The sequence below is a fragment of the Hylaeus volcanicus genome, chromosome 8, assembly GCF_026283585.1.
Source record: "Hylaeus volcanicus isolate JK05 chromosome 8, UHH_iyHylVolc1.0_haploid, whole genome shotgun sequence".
Lineage (NCBI taxonomy): Eukaryota > Metazoa > Arthropoda > Insecta > Hymenoptera > Colletidae > Hylaeus > Hylaeus volcanicus.
Genome location: NC_071983.1, coordinates 694,101 through 707,834, shown reverse-complemented (window position 1 = coordinate 707,834; position 13,734 = coordinate 694,101). Strand labels below are relative to the sequence as shown.

The following is a 13,734-nucleotide window of genomic DNA, read 5'->3' as shown; positions in this document are numbered from 1 at the left end:
CAATCAAAATGAGAATCCATACGGGAGAGAAAGAAAACAAATATTGATGATACTCCTAAGTTGTTTCTTCAGCTGATTGTTACACATACCTTTCGTCGAAATTCGGATCGTCACGCATAAAAGGACACATCGTTGAACAGAAAGAAGTCACGATAAGGCCAGTTGAAACGGAGATATCCTAAATTCTATGTATTTCGCCTCGCCGCGGGTTTACGTACGTACGCGAGGGATCAGCATAAAGTACGAAGAGAAGGGATAGATTTAATGTAACGTGTAACCGTTTAGTTTGTAGCCTCTATTCCCTGTCCCTCTAGATAGAAGCAGCGAGACCGAGAAGAGTTCCTCCTAAACTCTCGCCAAAGCAGAGTCCTAGACCTTTCTCCAGTATCGGTCCAGCACCGAAGAATCCTCGAACCTATGAGGAAGGCACGTGTTCTCGACGAAAATATCGTCCCAGAAGTTCCTTTGAAATAGGACCCAAAGAATCACGGATCGAAGCTACGGACCGCAAGGCCAAACTCTCTCTCTCTCTCTCTCACCCTCGTGTTCGTTTCTTCTTTTCAGTCTTTAGCTCCTCTCCCTAGAAATGTTATTATTTTTTTGTTCGCCGACTCTTTCGTACGATCGTGTTTTTACTTATACGCCGTCAACTTTCCTCGTTCATCTGTCTTTACTTCTTCATCATCCCTCCTTCACCTATTCTGTCCCTCTTTCTGTCGAAACAAAAAAATAGGTGTTTAAACTGTGTATGCATTTAAAGTAATAATATTAATGATAATGTTTAATATTAATATTAATGATGATTGTAATTTATAATTATTAATATTTAATATATAAGTATCTAAGTAAATAACGATGGATCCACTTGTTCAGTACCGTAGGATTATGGCCCAATCGCTCTTCGGTGGTCACGCTGCCTCGCTATCTTGTTTGTTACTATCTTCTTGACGGTGTTGCTCTTTTCTTCTATAATTTATCATTTCATACTAGTATTTGATATTCGTTTTCACGTTGTGAACATTTTATTTACGATGATCGTTCATCACGCTACTGAGTAACTTTGAGTAGGTTCTTTCTAGTATACCAGCTGTTGATCCTCTTGTCGACCATTGTTGAGAAAAGACTTAACCAAATCTTTGACTAAGAGAAAGCGTGGCTTCCGAAGCGCGACTAGCAACAATTGTTTTCCTAACAGAACAAGTACGTGATCTGACTAAGAACCGTTAAGAAGAGAACCAAGAAATCTCTGACGAGATTCTAAAGATGTTAACTCTACTACGCGTTACATGATGAAGAGAAAACTTCACTTTCTTGAACGGTAACGTTTATAATCGGTTTTTTGATATAACTCTTTTCGACTAATCTCGCTTGTATCACACGCCTCCATATCTTCTAGCGACCAATTAGGCAAAAGAAATCTTTTTCTTTGCGCCAACAAGAAAAGGAGAGTCTTCTTCCTTCGATTTCGCAATGATACATTTGGCCCAAGATTCGAAACGAGACTAAATAGTATACGGCGTATAGTCATTCAAACTACGGATCATTGAGACAATGTTCCGAGACGAAGGAAGAAGGATATTTTGGGGGAAAGAATGGAAACAGAAGATTTGTGCTTTTTGTATTTCGCGATTCCGTGGCCTCTCGGAGGAGGCTTCTCGTTTTTATATTTCGAAGCCTCGAGCTACCGAAGCAATATGGTTTCTTATTCTTTATACGAATACAAAAAAAATATATATATATATATATTTATATATATATACATATACTGTCGACGAATAGCATGCAAAATTAACGATTTCTTAAGTCTCTAGTCATAGTAACGGCACACGCAGGAGAAAGCGAAAAGATAAAAAAACAGGAAAGAGAGACAAAAGTTTGCGAGCAGAACACTTTGTGATTCTTTGAAGTAATTTTTTTTTTTATATTGTTTTCATTTTCTCCGAAATAGTTTACTCATCCTCGAACAAGGATGGGAGAGCTGTTTTGTTTTTAACCATTTGATTTGCCGAGTGCATGGGAACACGTTTATTATTGAATCGATTGCGACGCATCAGCGACCGTCAGAAACATCGGCGAGAAAGCAAGTGAACGAATCAGCCTTTTTTTTTTTTGAAAATCGTAAGAGCATAAGGTGAATAAAAGTACTTGGAAAAATAAAACGTGGCGTTTTGGTTATTTTTTTACCGCTGCTCGGCTTTCGTTGTCATCCCGATGTCTTCTTAAACGATACACTCGTCCAAAATACAATCTCCCAGCTTTTTCGGTTTACCGTTCGCGTTGATTTCCGTTAAAAATCGATCGGGGAGAGATCGAGGAAGTTCTCTTGGGTCCTATTTCAACGTGAGAAATTGTTCGACGAGCTGGCGTGAAACGAGAAACGTAAGGAATAAAAAGGAAAAGAGGCGCCGACAAGAGTCATTCTAACTCTTACGATGGACGACGAGAAGCCATCAGGAATACTGCCTCTTTTTGAGTTACCAGCGAATAGAAAGTGCGATACACATTATATACATGTAGTACTTGTGGCGTACAACATAAAAAGGACATATTTACGACGCGTAACCTGCTATTGAACTGGACCGTCAGGACGTGTCGGAATCGCACGGAGGAAGATGAAAATCGTAACGGGAATGACGAGAAGAGGATTATTCAAGAAGGATGAAAATCCATGTGTACACCCGAAAAAAACAACAACAGACAACCGAGAGACTTACGTCTTCACTGTTAAATGATAGATAGTTACAAGAATTTCATCACTTTTTTATATATAAAAGTATATATATATGTATATGTATGTATATATACATACATGCATATAATGATAATAACAACAATAATAATGATAAATTATTATTATCGACGGTTAGACTAGCTCATTCGGTATCATCCTTCGCGGTCGTTGCTTTCACAGGGCGCGAAGAATGCCAATTCCCGTGTTTTTACTGTCCTCGTGAATGTAGAACTTGTAGTCCATGTTATCCTCCAGGAAAGCGTAGATTTATCATGGACACAGCGATCCTTGGTCCTTGGTCGCGGCACGTTTCGAGCCTCGTGGGTGCCCCTATCATCGTCATCGTCACTTCATAGGATACACCGTGGGAGAAAATCGTTTTCATGGATTCGAAGAAAATTTGGAATGAAGAGAAGAAGATCACTCTTGGGAGCAACGAAGGCATAACGCGCTGCGAACTCCAAGGAAAACTAGGAGATCCGAGATCTTACATTAGGATGTTGAAGGGGAAGAGTAATACGGTCTCGAAACGATCCTTCGGAGGTCAACACATCCCGGAGGCCATTCGCGCTTTTAAGGGATTATATACTGGTGGACATTTCGAAAGAAGGCTAAATTTTATGAATTTTTCTTTTTTTATTAAATTTTTTTGCTACTGAAAAGTACAATTTATGGCGATGTTAAAAAAGAATATTGATAATAATGTATTGAAAATAACTAGGGGACAGTCATCCAAGGTCTGCAAGGTAGCTTACATATCGAAAAAAGAGATCAAATTTGTAAAGCACATTAGTCTAGTTAGTGTGTGATAATCGAATATTTTTAAATTCCCCTCAACGTCTTTCTTTTTTAAATCAGAGATATTTAAAAAGAGTTAAATGTTAACTTCTGTGAACATCAATTATTATCAACACTGAGATAGTTTACAAATGTATATGATTTCTTTTTTTTTTTCTATTATATCTTGAGGTATCTTGGCTGAAGCTTAATTACGTTTCTTAAATTGTTTATGTACTTTCCACCAACCTAAAATGGCTAATTCAGCTAACATAATTTATAAAATCCACCCTTCTTTCAAAGCGTTCGAATAATCTCTTAATTAGCTAATCAAGTTAGAGAAAAACGCACGGCGCAGCATGTTTGCCCCGAAATCGCAATTAAGGATATTGCCCAATGAATGTTTCTCCGTACACTTAGGTATCGCTGTAGCTGTATCTGTATATCGCCACGTGTGTTTTCGTTTTTTCTGTTTTTTTTTTTTTTCAGAGAAATCGTGCGTAGATTTCCATGAGACAAGAACACGAACCGAATTCACGATTCGGTGAACACAAAGAAGGAGATCGTTGTCACACTTAACGCTGGTTTTCGATCGATTTCGAAATTTGAAAACGACCGAAGAAATGCATCGATGGGCCAACACACGCGTCGCGCATCCTATTTAGTCAGATCCGTTTCTATCGATACTGTTGCGAATAGTCTTACATTGTTTATCTTTAAGATTTTAACACTGTTTACAAGATAACGTTTTTTCATAATAACCGTTCTCGTACATCTTTTGTAGACACTCAAACGGCGAGTACACCTTTGTATGATGTTTTCGTTCGTGATCCTCGCAAGAAGAACGGCGCTTTGGCTTCGGTTTTCGTAAAAAATATTAGGGCCTGGTTCACGAAAGAAAGAAAGACTCATGCGAGGGGAATGCCAAAGAGACGGAAAATTCGGGGGAATTCTACACGGTGTTCAAATAAGCGGAATAATGTTGCAGGCATTTTCCAACGAATTCGCGCGCGAACGTACGATGATTTTTTAATTCGATGCGGATTTCGCGAATTGGTTGCTTCGCACAATGAGAACGACTTTTGAAATTTTCTTTTCTCTCGTAACGTTCCAACGATGTTCGTAACATCGTACGAGAGAAATCTCTTTTCGAGAATTAGATTTTTATCCGTAGGTTCTCCACGTTCGAGGAGACTTTTCAACGCGTCGCGAGTCGTACAAATAGCACGGCGTACATTTTATTTTTCCCGCCATGCACGATCGAATTTGCAATCACGCCGACGATTTCGTGAAATCATCAAGGATCACCACGAGTTTGTGTTATTTTCTAAATTAAAATTTCTTTCTGATAACGTCAATTGCGACTCGGCATCGAAATTTCCATATCGCAGTGTTCTTTCGGTATTCACGACTCATTGAACTTTATCGACGTCCTTTGGAATTTATTTTTCATTTGAAGATATCGGACAGCACGCCGTAACATATCTTTGAGAAGCATTTTTATTGCATTATACGCCTAAATGACGCAATCGTTAAAATTGTTAACTGAATCAAGGACAACCTTTTCTTTTATATCCATATTTCTGAATGAATCGTTCTTTAAAATCTCTTTCGTTACATTTTCATTATCTTATATTTCGTTGAACCTTGCGCACGCGGCGACGCGAGAACACCAACGCACGATGACAATCCTCCTTTAAAAAAAAAAGAAAAAGAAAAAAAAAGAAATAAATAAATGAAAAAAAACGTAACGATGGTAGTACAAAGACGAGCAACTTTCACGGGGACCGTGAGAGGCTGGTTGCACTTGACCGGAAGAAAAGTGCACGAATCGCTTGGATTATCTTTGCACAATAAAGGCGGACCGACGCTCGAAGGCTCGTCTAAAAATAGGGATCAAGAGTACGCGAAGAATCAACGGAGAACGACGTTATTTTTCACGGACTAGAATAAAAAAAGACTGACAAGCGCTCGAACGATGGGTGTTGATCATTTTCGCAAGATGTTTCCAACGAGGTTTTTCCGTTCGTTTTACCTACGACATGATTGCAAATTCGACGAATTCTCGCGTTTATCGGCGTACGCAGGTCCATCGCACACTCACAGTTCCGTTCATCGCGCTGTTCGATTTTAATCGCCTCTTTTCTCCATTAGACCAGTCTCCAGAGCCAGGAAATTGTCTTGGAAACTATTAGAAGTGAACGTTTTGAGGTGTTAATGGGTGTATTTTAATGTGAATGTAATTTATTTCGTTAATCTATTATTGAAAAGTGTGGGGAATCTTTGTTGAGAATTTAAATTGATTGCGAGAAAGCTAATGTATTTCATTTAGCAGAAACGATCTCTGAGGTAAATATTAAGTAAAATGTCGAAGTGGGTACATTTATTCAGTTGTTGTGCCATAAGTTCTGAACTATGCAGAATTTTGCAGAAGTGGGTCTCTGCAGAACTCTCTACGATCAACTGGAGAGATATAGATAAAATTGACTAATACTTTCGACTACTTAGACTAGGGAAATAATTTTGTTTAAATTTGTTAGAAAAAACCAAGTTTTTGAAGTACATCGAGTACATTGAGGTCACAATCTAAATACTCCCGTCGACGCAATAAAATATCCACTTCAAGTTATCGCATTTTTGAAACTTCCGAGGATTGGTCTACGCCGCGATATCGCTGTCACACTTCTGGATCGCGAAAAGAAGTTGAAAACTTCTCCTCGTGAGGGTGACGAGACAGAATTCAGAGCGGCGAGCTTTCCAAAACTTTTTCAGCGAGTCGAAGAAACTCTTTAATACTACAAGCATAGGCGTTAAGGTACTCTGTCTGTAACGTAACGTGTAAGAGCTGTCATGCATCACATAATTAATTAACTGCGACAGAAGCAACGGCAACCAACACTGTTACAATACGATAATAAGCGAACATAAGCCCAAAGAGACGTATACATGGCGTGACCGGGAAATTTCGATCGACGATCAAAAGTTGTGACTAGGGTTGTCAACCGTGTATTATCAAATACAGTGTATTTCCATCTCTACTACGCATACTTTAAGGTGTACTCCTGTGTTTACACAACTGTGGTTAGAATTTGTGATTTTTTTTTATCTTTTAGGAATAGTAAAAGTGTTAGATGATAGTAAGTATGGTGTCTTGTAAAGAAATTAATATTCGACCATTCGCTAGCTGCTATTGTAAATTATTCATATATGAGTGCGGTTAATTGTCGTAAATATGTCAGGAATGATTTACCGAAAATTACCTATTAAATGTCCCAATCATATTACCTTATCCACGAGAGATTATGCTATCATATTCTACTTTTATTATTTCTACAAAATGAAAAGCACCACATTCTTACCATAATTGATTCCGATAGTTTCCAAACGCAAACGAAAAAAGGATTATTCCTTAAAAAAAAAAAAGGATGTTTGACAACCGCAGTAGTAACAATCCCAAAACTTGATTCGATCATACTATCACCGTTCGTTTCTAATCGTCGATCGAGATTTCTTCGGGCACGGTCCAGAAAATAACTTACAATTAGGGAGCAACCGAATGCGTGCGTGTGCGAAAGTGAAAATGTTGTACGTAAACGAAGAATTCTGCGATTGAGTGTGCGCGTTCGATTAATGTCAGGCAACGTGAGAAATAGAGCGCGTGAGTGAGAGAAAGAGTGGGAGACTGGACATTTATAAATCTATTATTGTAATAATTATAGAGACAGTGGAGCATAATGTATCTGTACGTTTCTTTACTTCCTGCGATGAGCCAGAGAGCGGTAACGTAGTTCTTAAGAAGCACACGCGAAAAATAAAAAAAAGAAATAAACGTGTGAGTTATATTAGGAAGTATAAAACGAGTGAAACGAACAGGAAAGGGAAATGGTCGAACGGAAAACTCGATTAACGACCGCTGATAGGAGGAAATAAAGAGCTGAGGAGAACGGTTCGACGCGAGATGCGACGGAAAGAAAATTTCGTTCGGAGATATCATCCTATATAAACGTATAAAGTATCATGAGCTTTTTGCCAAGCTTTTACGAGGACGCGGACGTGTTCGAGCAGAATTCCCTCCGGTGTCCTCGGGAACGACGAAAAACGTAAAAAAACGTCGGATACTATTGTTTCGTTTGCAAGCAACCGATCGTCATTACACATAATTATGAATTAATTATTCTTACTATTAATTACAGTTCGCCAGATCACCGCCATCATCGTTATTATTATTATATAATTGATGTGAGTGTGGACAAAAAGAAAAAATAAAGTGTACGTAGTAGAAGCTCCATCTACTTTGCCATCCGTCGTTTCGACGTTTTCGTTCTGTTTCTATTCGATTTCATCCGTATTAAGTATTTCGTGACCGTAGTAAAGTTTGCCAAGAACAAATGTTTGTGTGGTCGATAATGTTTCATTCGAATACAGACCGAATTTCCTATTTGTTTCTTCCACGCCTAACAATTTCGAACGTAACATTTTTATTTCAATACATAAAAGAAAAGTTTGCTTCGACTTAACTTACAGAATCTAAGATAATTATCAACGTGAAATCATTTCTTACAACATACAAAATCGGTTGTTCTCGGAAATTTTGCTTTTTTCCCATAATTTCAACGTACACGTGTTAGTTTCTATGTTTCAATGTTTCTTGACGATTTCGTACCACATTCTCAAGTTCCCATCAGTTTTCTTCAACGACCTGCATCTCCAAGCTTTTCCTTGCTTTTCCGACACTCGCGTCTGGAATTTCCTTTTCCTGGGCATCATCATCGCCGTTCACAGACACTTCCGTCGCCTCCTCTGTCTCTGTACTCCCAGTCTCCGAAACTTTTTTAGTTTTTGCGCCCGATTCGTTATTTTCACTGGCGCACTGCGTGTGATCGGTGACACCCTGAGTCCCATATGCAGAGTCTTCTAAAAGATTCATGAAGAACTTCCTACTGTCGTCGAATTGCTGAAAACAATAATAAATGTTAAGACCTTCGATAAAATTGGTAACCTGGTAAGCATAATCAACGAGCCACGCTCTTTAATTAGATTTCTTTCTCAAGAATGAAACTGTTACCACTTTCATCGTTACTTTAATTGACGGCGTACATGATAGCAACCCTCAATGTATTAAAACACAAAAATGGAACAATAGAAATTCGAATTACTAACGCGTTGCTGATTGCAGCTGTCGAGTGGTTGCTGAAGAAGGAATTTCCTCACGGCCATGATGTCCCTGGATATTTTCATTAACCTTTCAGCCGACGTTTTGGCCTTCACCACCCACTGTTCGCTTTTTGGGGCATTTATGCTCTTCAGTATTCTATCTTTCAATCCCGCGTCCATTGTAGGATCTTCAAGGTTAACAGGTGGTTCTTCAGATTCTCCGAGTGCGTCCACGTTTGTCGGATTCGTTGAAATCACCTCGATCAATGGCTTTGTTTGTTTGTTTTCCGACTGTTTGGTCTCCCCTGGCGATAGAGCGTCGCGTTTCTTTTCTTCGGGGTCTATTCTGTTGTTCTTCATGAAATCTGGCTCGATCAGGAGCTTCCTTTCACCCTTTAGGCGATCGAAATACTGACAGAACTCTTGATAGAAATCCAAACTGTTTTTCATTATCGACGGACCTTGTTTTTCAGCAGTTTCAGACTGTTTCAGGAGCTCCGCGATGGATCGAATGTCTGAAATACAATTGTAGTCCGTGTATACGAAAATTTTAACGCGAAAGACTATAGCGAGGTATTGCAACTGCAGTAATTTTTGTTTCGTTTATTTCTAAGAGATTGTAATACTCTGTTCTCGATTCCCTTGGCAAACTGCTTCAGAAAACTGTTCAGTGTTATCTAGATACCAAAAGTACCAATTTCCATTCAAAAAAATATACGTATGGAGCCCCTCTTTTCCCCCTCTAACAGTCACCTCAACAAATTTTATTTTCCGCTAAAAAAATTAGCCCCTTTGTTAAACTTGTTAATTAACCTCTTGTTTAACTGTAGTAAAAATGAAGTCGATATCTTCGTTAGTTTCCGAGACAATTTGTAATACTTTATCGACACACCCTTTGCGTAAAATATTAGTAACATTATAGTTACCATTGCTGTTTCGAACGGATTCATCTTCCCGAGATTGTTCGTTAGTTGAGACAGCTTTCGCAGAATTTTCCAAGATTCTAGGAGAAGAAAAGTTTGACGAAATCAAACTACTAGTTGTACAAGTAAAAAAATCCATTTGATCGCATTTCGAGGATTTCGTATTCGTCTCGATATCCTTGTTCATTATCAAGCTTTCTATGCAGCTATCGATCAACGGTGATTCCTCCTTGCTAAACTTCCAAGCCTCTCTCGTTCGATGCCGTTCACGACTGTCGGATGCGACACCGTCATTTTTCTGAACGCTCGACTCAACTTCAGCGTCATTTTCGATTAGATGCGACTTTTTGCTTACTACTATGTCCATGCACTCGTAATCTCGCCCTCTTTTACACGATTTGGAAGGCTGACGCGACTTGTCCGCGTACAACGAAGTTATCAGCGTGCTTAAAGCCTGAACATCAGAGCTCTGATCCTCTTTTTCCATCTTTGGAACCTTTCCATCACTTTTAACAGTTTTCTTTTCTTCTGTCGCACCTACGATTGTGTCTATAGATTCTGATTTCTGATTGAAATTCCGTGGTTGCACGTTGACTTTCGTGCATTTTTCGTAACAATCGATTACTGTTATTACAGATTCGTTATCCGATTCACCATCTTCAGAATCCACTTTCACAGTTTCAATTTGTACAGGTCCCTCCCGAACTGCATCGAGACACTTTTTTGATTGTAAATTGTTAGCATTAGAATGAATCGCATCTGCCGAAACGCATCTTCTTATAGTATTACTCGTATCTTGCGGAACTTCTTCGTCGGTCTCTTCCGTTTCTGCGATGGGCAACAATTCGTGGGAGCTGCGCGATATCGGCGTTCTCTCGAATTTCACATTTCTCGGATTGTTATGCTCCAGCTCGTTAAACAAAGAATGAAACACTCCTGTGGCTACTTCTTTGTTTTCTTCTCTTTTAGGCGATCTACACGATATGGAATCGTCTTCGTTTTCCGGGTAAGTTTTTACATCTTGCAAAAGAAGCTTGGAACATGTCTTTAAATTCAGCAAATCGTAAACTCCTTGGAAGGATGAAGTTTCCCTCTTCTCTTCAGCATCTTCATTTCGCGAAGTTCGTTCGTTCGAGTTTGTTTTTGGAACGTCTTTGATGTCCACGGTAACCTTTTCCATTTTCTTCATCGCTTCTTCGTCCCTTTTCTTCATAATTTCCACCATCTTCAGCTTTCTCTCCTTCGCATTCCACCATTTAAGATCGTCGTTTCCTGTCGTCGAGGAAACTTGTAATGTCGACATCGTGGATTGTTTCTCTTCTTGTTTCTCGTTCTCATCAGGTACAGATGCAGGATTCCCATGATCTTTCTTGCCCCAGAACCCTTCGACGTCGCCATTTTTGAAGCAGATTTTATTCTCCTCGACAAACTTTTCCATTCTGACACAGAATTCCTTCATGTCCTTTCGAATGCTGGTCAGCTGACTACTTAAAGGACATCTATCGTCTCTTCTCCGATAATCATCTAATATGTCCTTGCTTGGGGGTTGCTTCTCCAAGTTCTCCGTAACTTTGCTTATCTTTTTTTCCTCGTTGATTTCGGAGTCCAGAATATCGCAGGAAACGGAGCAATTTTTGTAAAGAGTCGTTCGATCATTAGCTAAAATGAAAAGCTGGTAAGTGCTCGCAATTCCTGCTCGATTACCAAATAAAAACAATAGAAAGGTTTGTGCATCGCACGAAATATTAGCTGCATGAATTAGTATTGTAAATTACGTTTAGGTGGTGCTAGAAAACAATATATTTATGAACATTTTATATGTTGATATGACTGGTCGACCGGCATCCAAAGAAATGAATAACAATAGTTGTTGACATAACAGCATTTTTAGTTTCTTTGAGAATGGTATGATTTGCGAATTGGTGTGTTATTTACTATCGTCGTTCTTCTTCTGGTCGCTCGTGCAAGATCCAGCCGCAATTTCGGTCTCGTTGGTCGTCCCCAGGACGAGTTTCTCGTAATGGGCCAGTTCTCTTCCCAGAGCATAACCACCTGGTGGATCGTCGGTTGTTCTTCGCTCGTCCAAAATTTTCTTTCGCTGCCACTCCAGGTCGGCGTCGCTTGCCACGTATTCCTTCGATTCCCTTATTTCTTCTATCAGTTTTGGCGGTGACTTCGATGTCTTGGATATAGAAATGGAAGTCAGGACATTTTTACATAACACAAATAGCACAATTATTAAAGGTAAAATGTTGATATATTATATGAAAATAGAGCATAGCACTTCAAAGACGTTAAGATTTTTTAAATCGATGTCTATAGATCCAACTAATTCTTCGACAATTGTCCACGTATTAGAGTATAAAAATAATGGCTAGATCTTGGACACAGGTGAATCGAGCATATTATCGATAGTTGGCATACTTTCTTCTTCGGGTTCTTTCGCGATAGAAATGCGATTAACGTTCTCATGCAGGTGTCGGATGAAAGAAAAGGTTTTAGGGCTATGTCCTCTAGGTTTTCGAAGGGATATACCTCTGTTCTCCAGGGCAACAAAAGCTCGGCACCGATCCGGCTGTAGGCTTTCCTTTCTTCCTCCGCCATTGGCCTCCTTCCGCCACTTTTCTCGGCTCCTTTTTGCCCCGTTCCATCGTTCTCCACCTCTTCGTCCGACGACGAAGACGCAGAGGAGCTGGAGGAGGATGAGACCTCCGACTTTTTCTTCTCCAGGTTGAGCTTGAAGGTTCATCAAACCGGCATGAGGGATTTCACGTGGTGAATGATGAAATAGTCGATGGGGCCGATGGGTGATATTATTCGAAGCACGAATTCTGTATCAGACCTTGACAGGAACTAGTTCTTACCAGTTCATTGCTCGTGCACACAAGCTTGGCTACTTCTTCGTCCTCCTTCGTCTTCTTCTTATCCTCCGCCTCCTTTTCGGACATCGCGACCGGTTTGTACAGCTTCCTTTTGTTTATCAGCGCTTTCGAGGGCGGACGCAGGTCCACGGGTAAACAGAGATAGATCGAACAGATGATAGATTAGGTTGATTTATCATTTATCTAGGACTTGGCGCGATATACACAGTGATTCTAAATGAACGTCACAGAATTTACAGAGGTCACATCACGAATCGGAAGAAAGAGCTTTGATAAAGGTGGATCCGAAAGCTTGTTGTTTCTAAAATGAAGATTCAAGCTTAAATTTTAACACGTTGATCGCCACGTCACCCATATATGGGCGACAGTGCATTCCACTGAACAACTAAAAATATAAAAATTCATGAATTTCGATAAAGTTACGAAAATAAGTATTACGATAGATGTTTGATTATGTAGTCTTTAATAGTCTAAATAATTCTTACTGAATTAGAATAAGTTAGAGTAAAAGGTTTTGGAGATAAAAAGTATGAAAACTAGTACCTCTAATTAGAACTGATATATTAGAACTGTCTTATTATCAGTGAATTCGAAGTGCGGTGTCTGCGTGTAAGTTGTATGATACTCGTTCGGAACCACCCTGTATACTTCAGGGAGTTAAGATAGAGGATCGTCGAAACTTTCGATTTTTACTCACCTTGCACGCTATCGTTGATTTTCTTCTGGTCCGCCTGGATCCAACGCCTCCTCTCGGCTGCTTCTTCGTCGGGTCCACTACGCATCCTGTCTTGGTGACATTTTTGTTAATATTAATCATTTCAGTTCCACGTTAGCATCTTATAATTCACATAATAATAAACATTATTAAATAATCGATTGAATTGTCCTATGGAGCAACATTTAAGTTGTCTGAGTTTAAGTACGAATTAGTGCTGGAAATATTCCTAACTATCGATTATTATAATGAATTGCGATCTACCAGGCTTCAGCACAAGCACGATCCCGCGGGGTGATTGGTCTGTCGTCCAAATAATTTAGGTTCTTGCACTTCAGGATCATTGTCTTTCGATACAGGTGGATTTTCCTCAGGATTGGATTGCCCATCAAGCATAACACGCGCAATCCTTTCATATCGCCCATGATCTACAACTTCATTCGCTTAAACTTTTGTTCGATATACGCAAAACGCTTCTTTAATGATGCTAAACTAAATAATATTATTCTTGGTTGTAACCAATAATAAATATTCGAGAAATCGAAGTTAGCC

The 13,734-nt window shown here is 39.4% G+C and overlaps 1 protein-coding gene across 1 annotated transcript; it reads right to left on the bottom strand.

Annotated features, from left to right (window-relative positions):
* Positions 1–939: 939 nt before the first annotated feature.
* LOC128881620 (dynein axonemal assembly factor 1 homolog) lies at positions 940–13,552 on the bottom strand. Its single transcript, XM_054132867.1, has 8 exons — positions 13,447–13,552; positions 13,165–13,250; positions 12,450–12,571; positions 12,121–12,321; positions 11,521–11,767; positions 9,589–11,244; positions 8,669–9,177; positions 940–8,462 (listed from the first exon to the last, which is right to left on the bottom strand). Exons 1-8 carry the CDS (start codon positions 13,524–13,526, stop codon positions 8,190–8,192), a joined length of 3,174 nt encoding a protein of 1,057 aa, XP_053988842.1. The 5' UTR covers positions 13,527–13,552; the 3' UTR covers positions 940–8,189.
* Positions 13,553–13,734: the final 182 nt, after the last annotated feature.

Excerpts from the sequence above, each read along its gene's own strand:
- LOC128881620 (XM_054132867.1), bottom strand. The coding sequence starts at position 13,526 with ATGATCCTGAAGTGCAAGAACCTAAATTATTTGGACGACAGACCAATC. Across the intron at positions 13,251-13,446 it reads CGTGCTTGTGCTGAAGCCTG|GATGCGTAGTGGACCCGACG; the intron begins GTAGATCGCAAT and ends TCACCAAGACAG. Across the intron at positions 11,245-11,520 it reads CCAGAAGAAGAACGACGATA|CTAATGATCGAACGACTCTT; the intron begins GTAAATAACACA and ends TTTTCATTTTAG.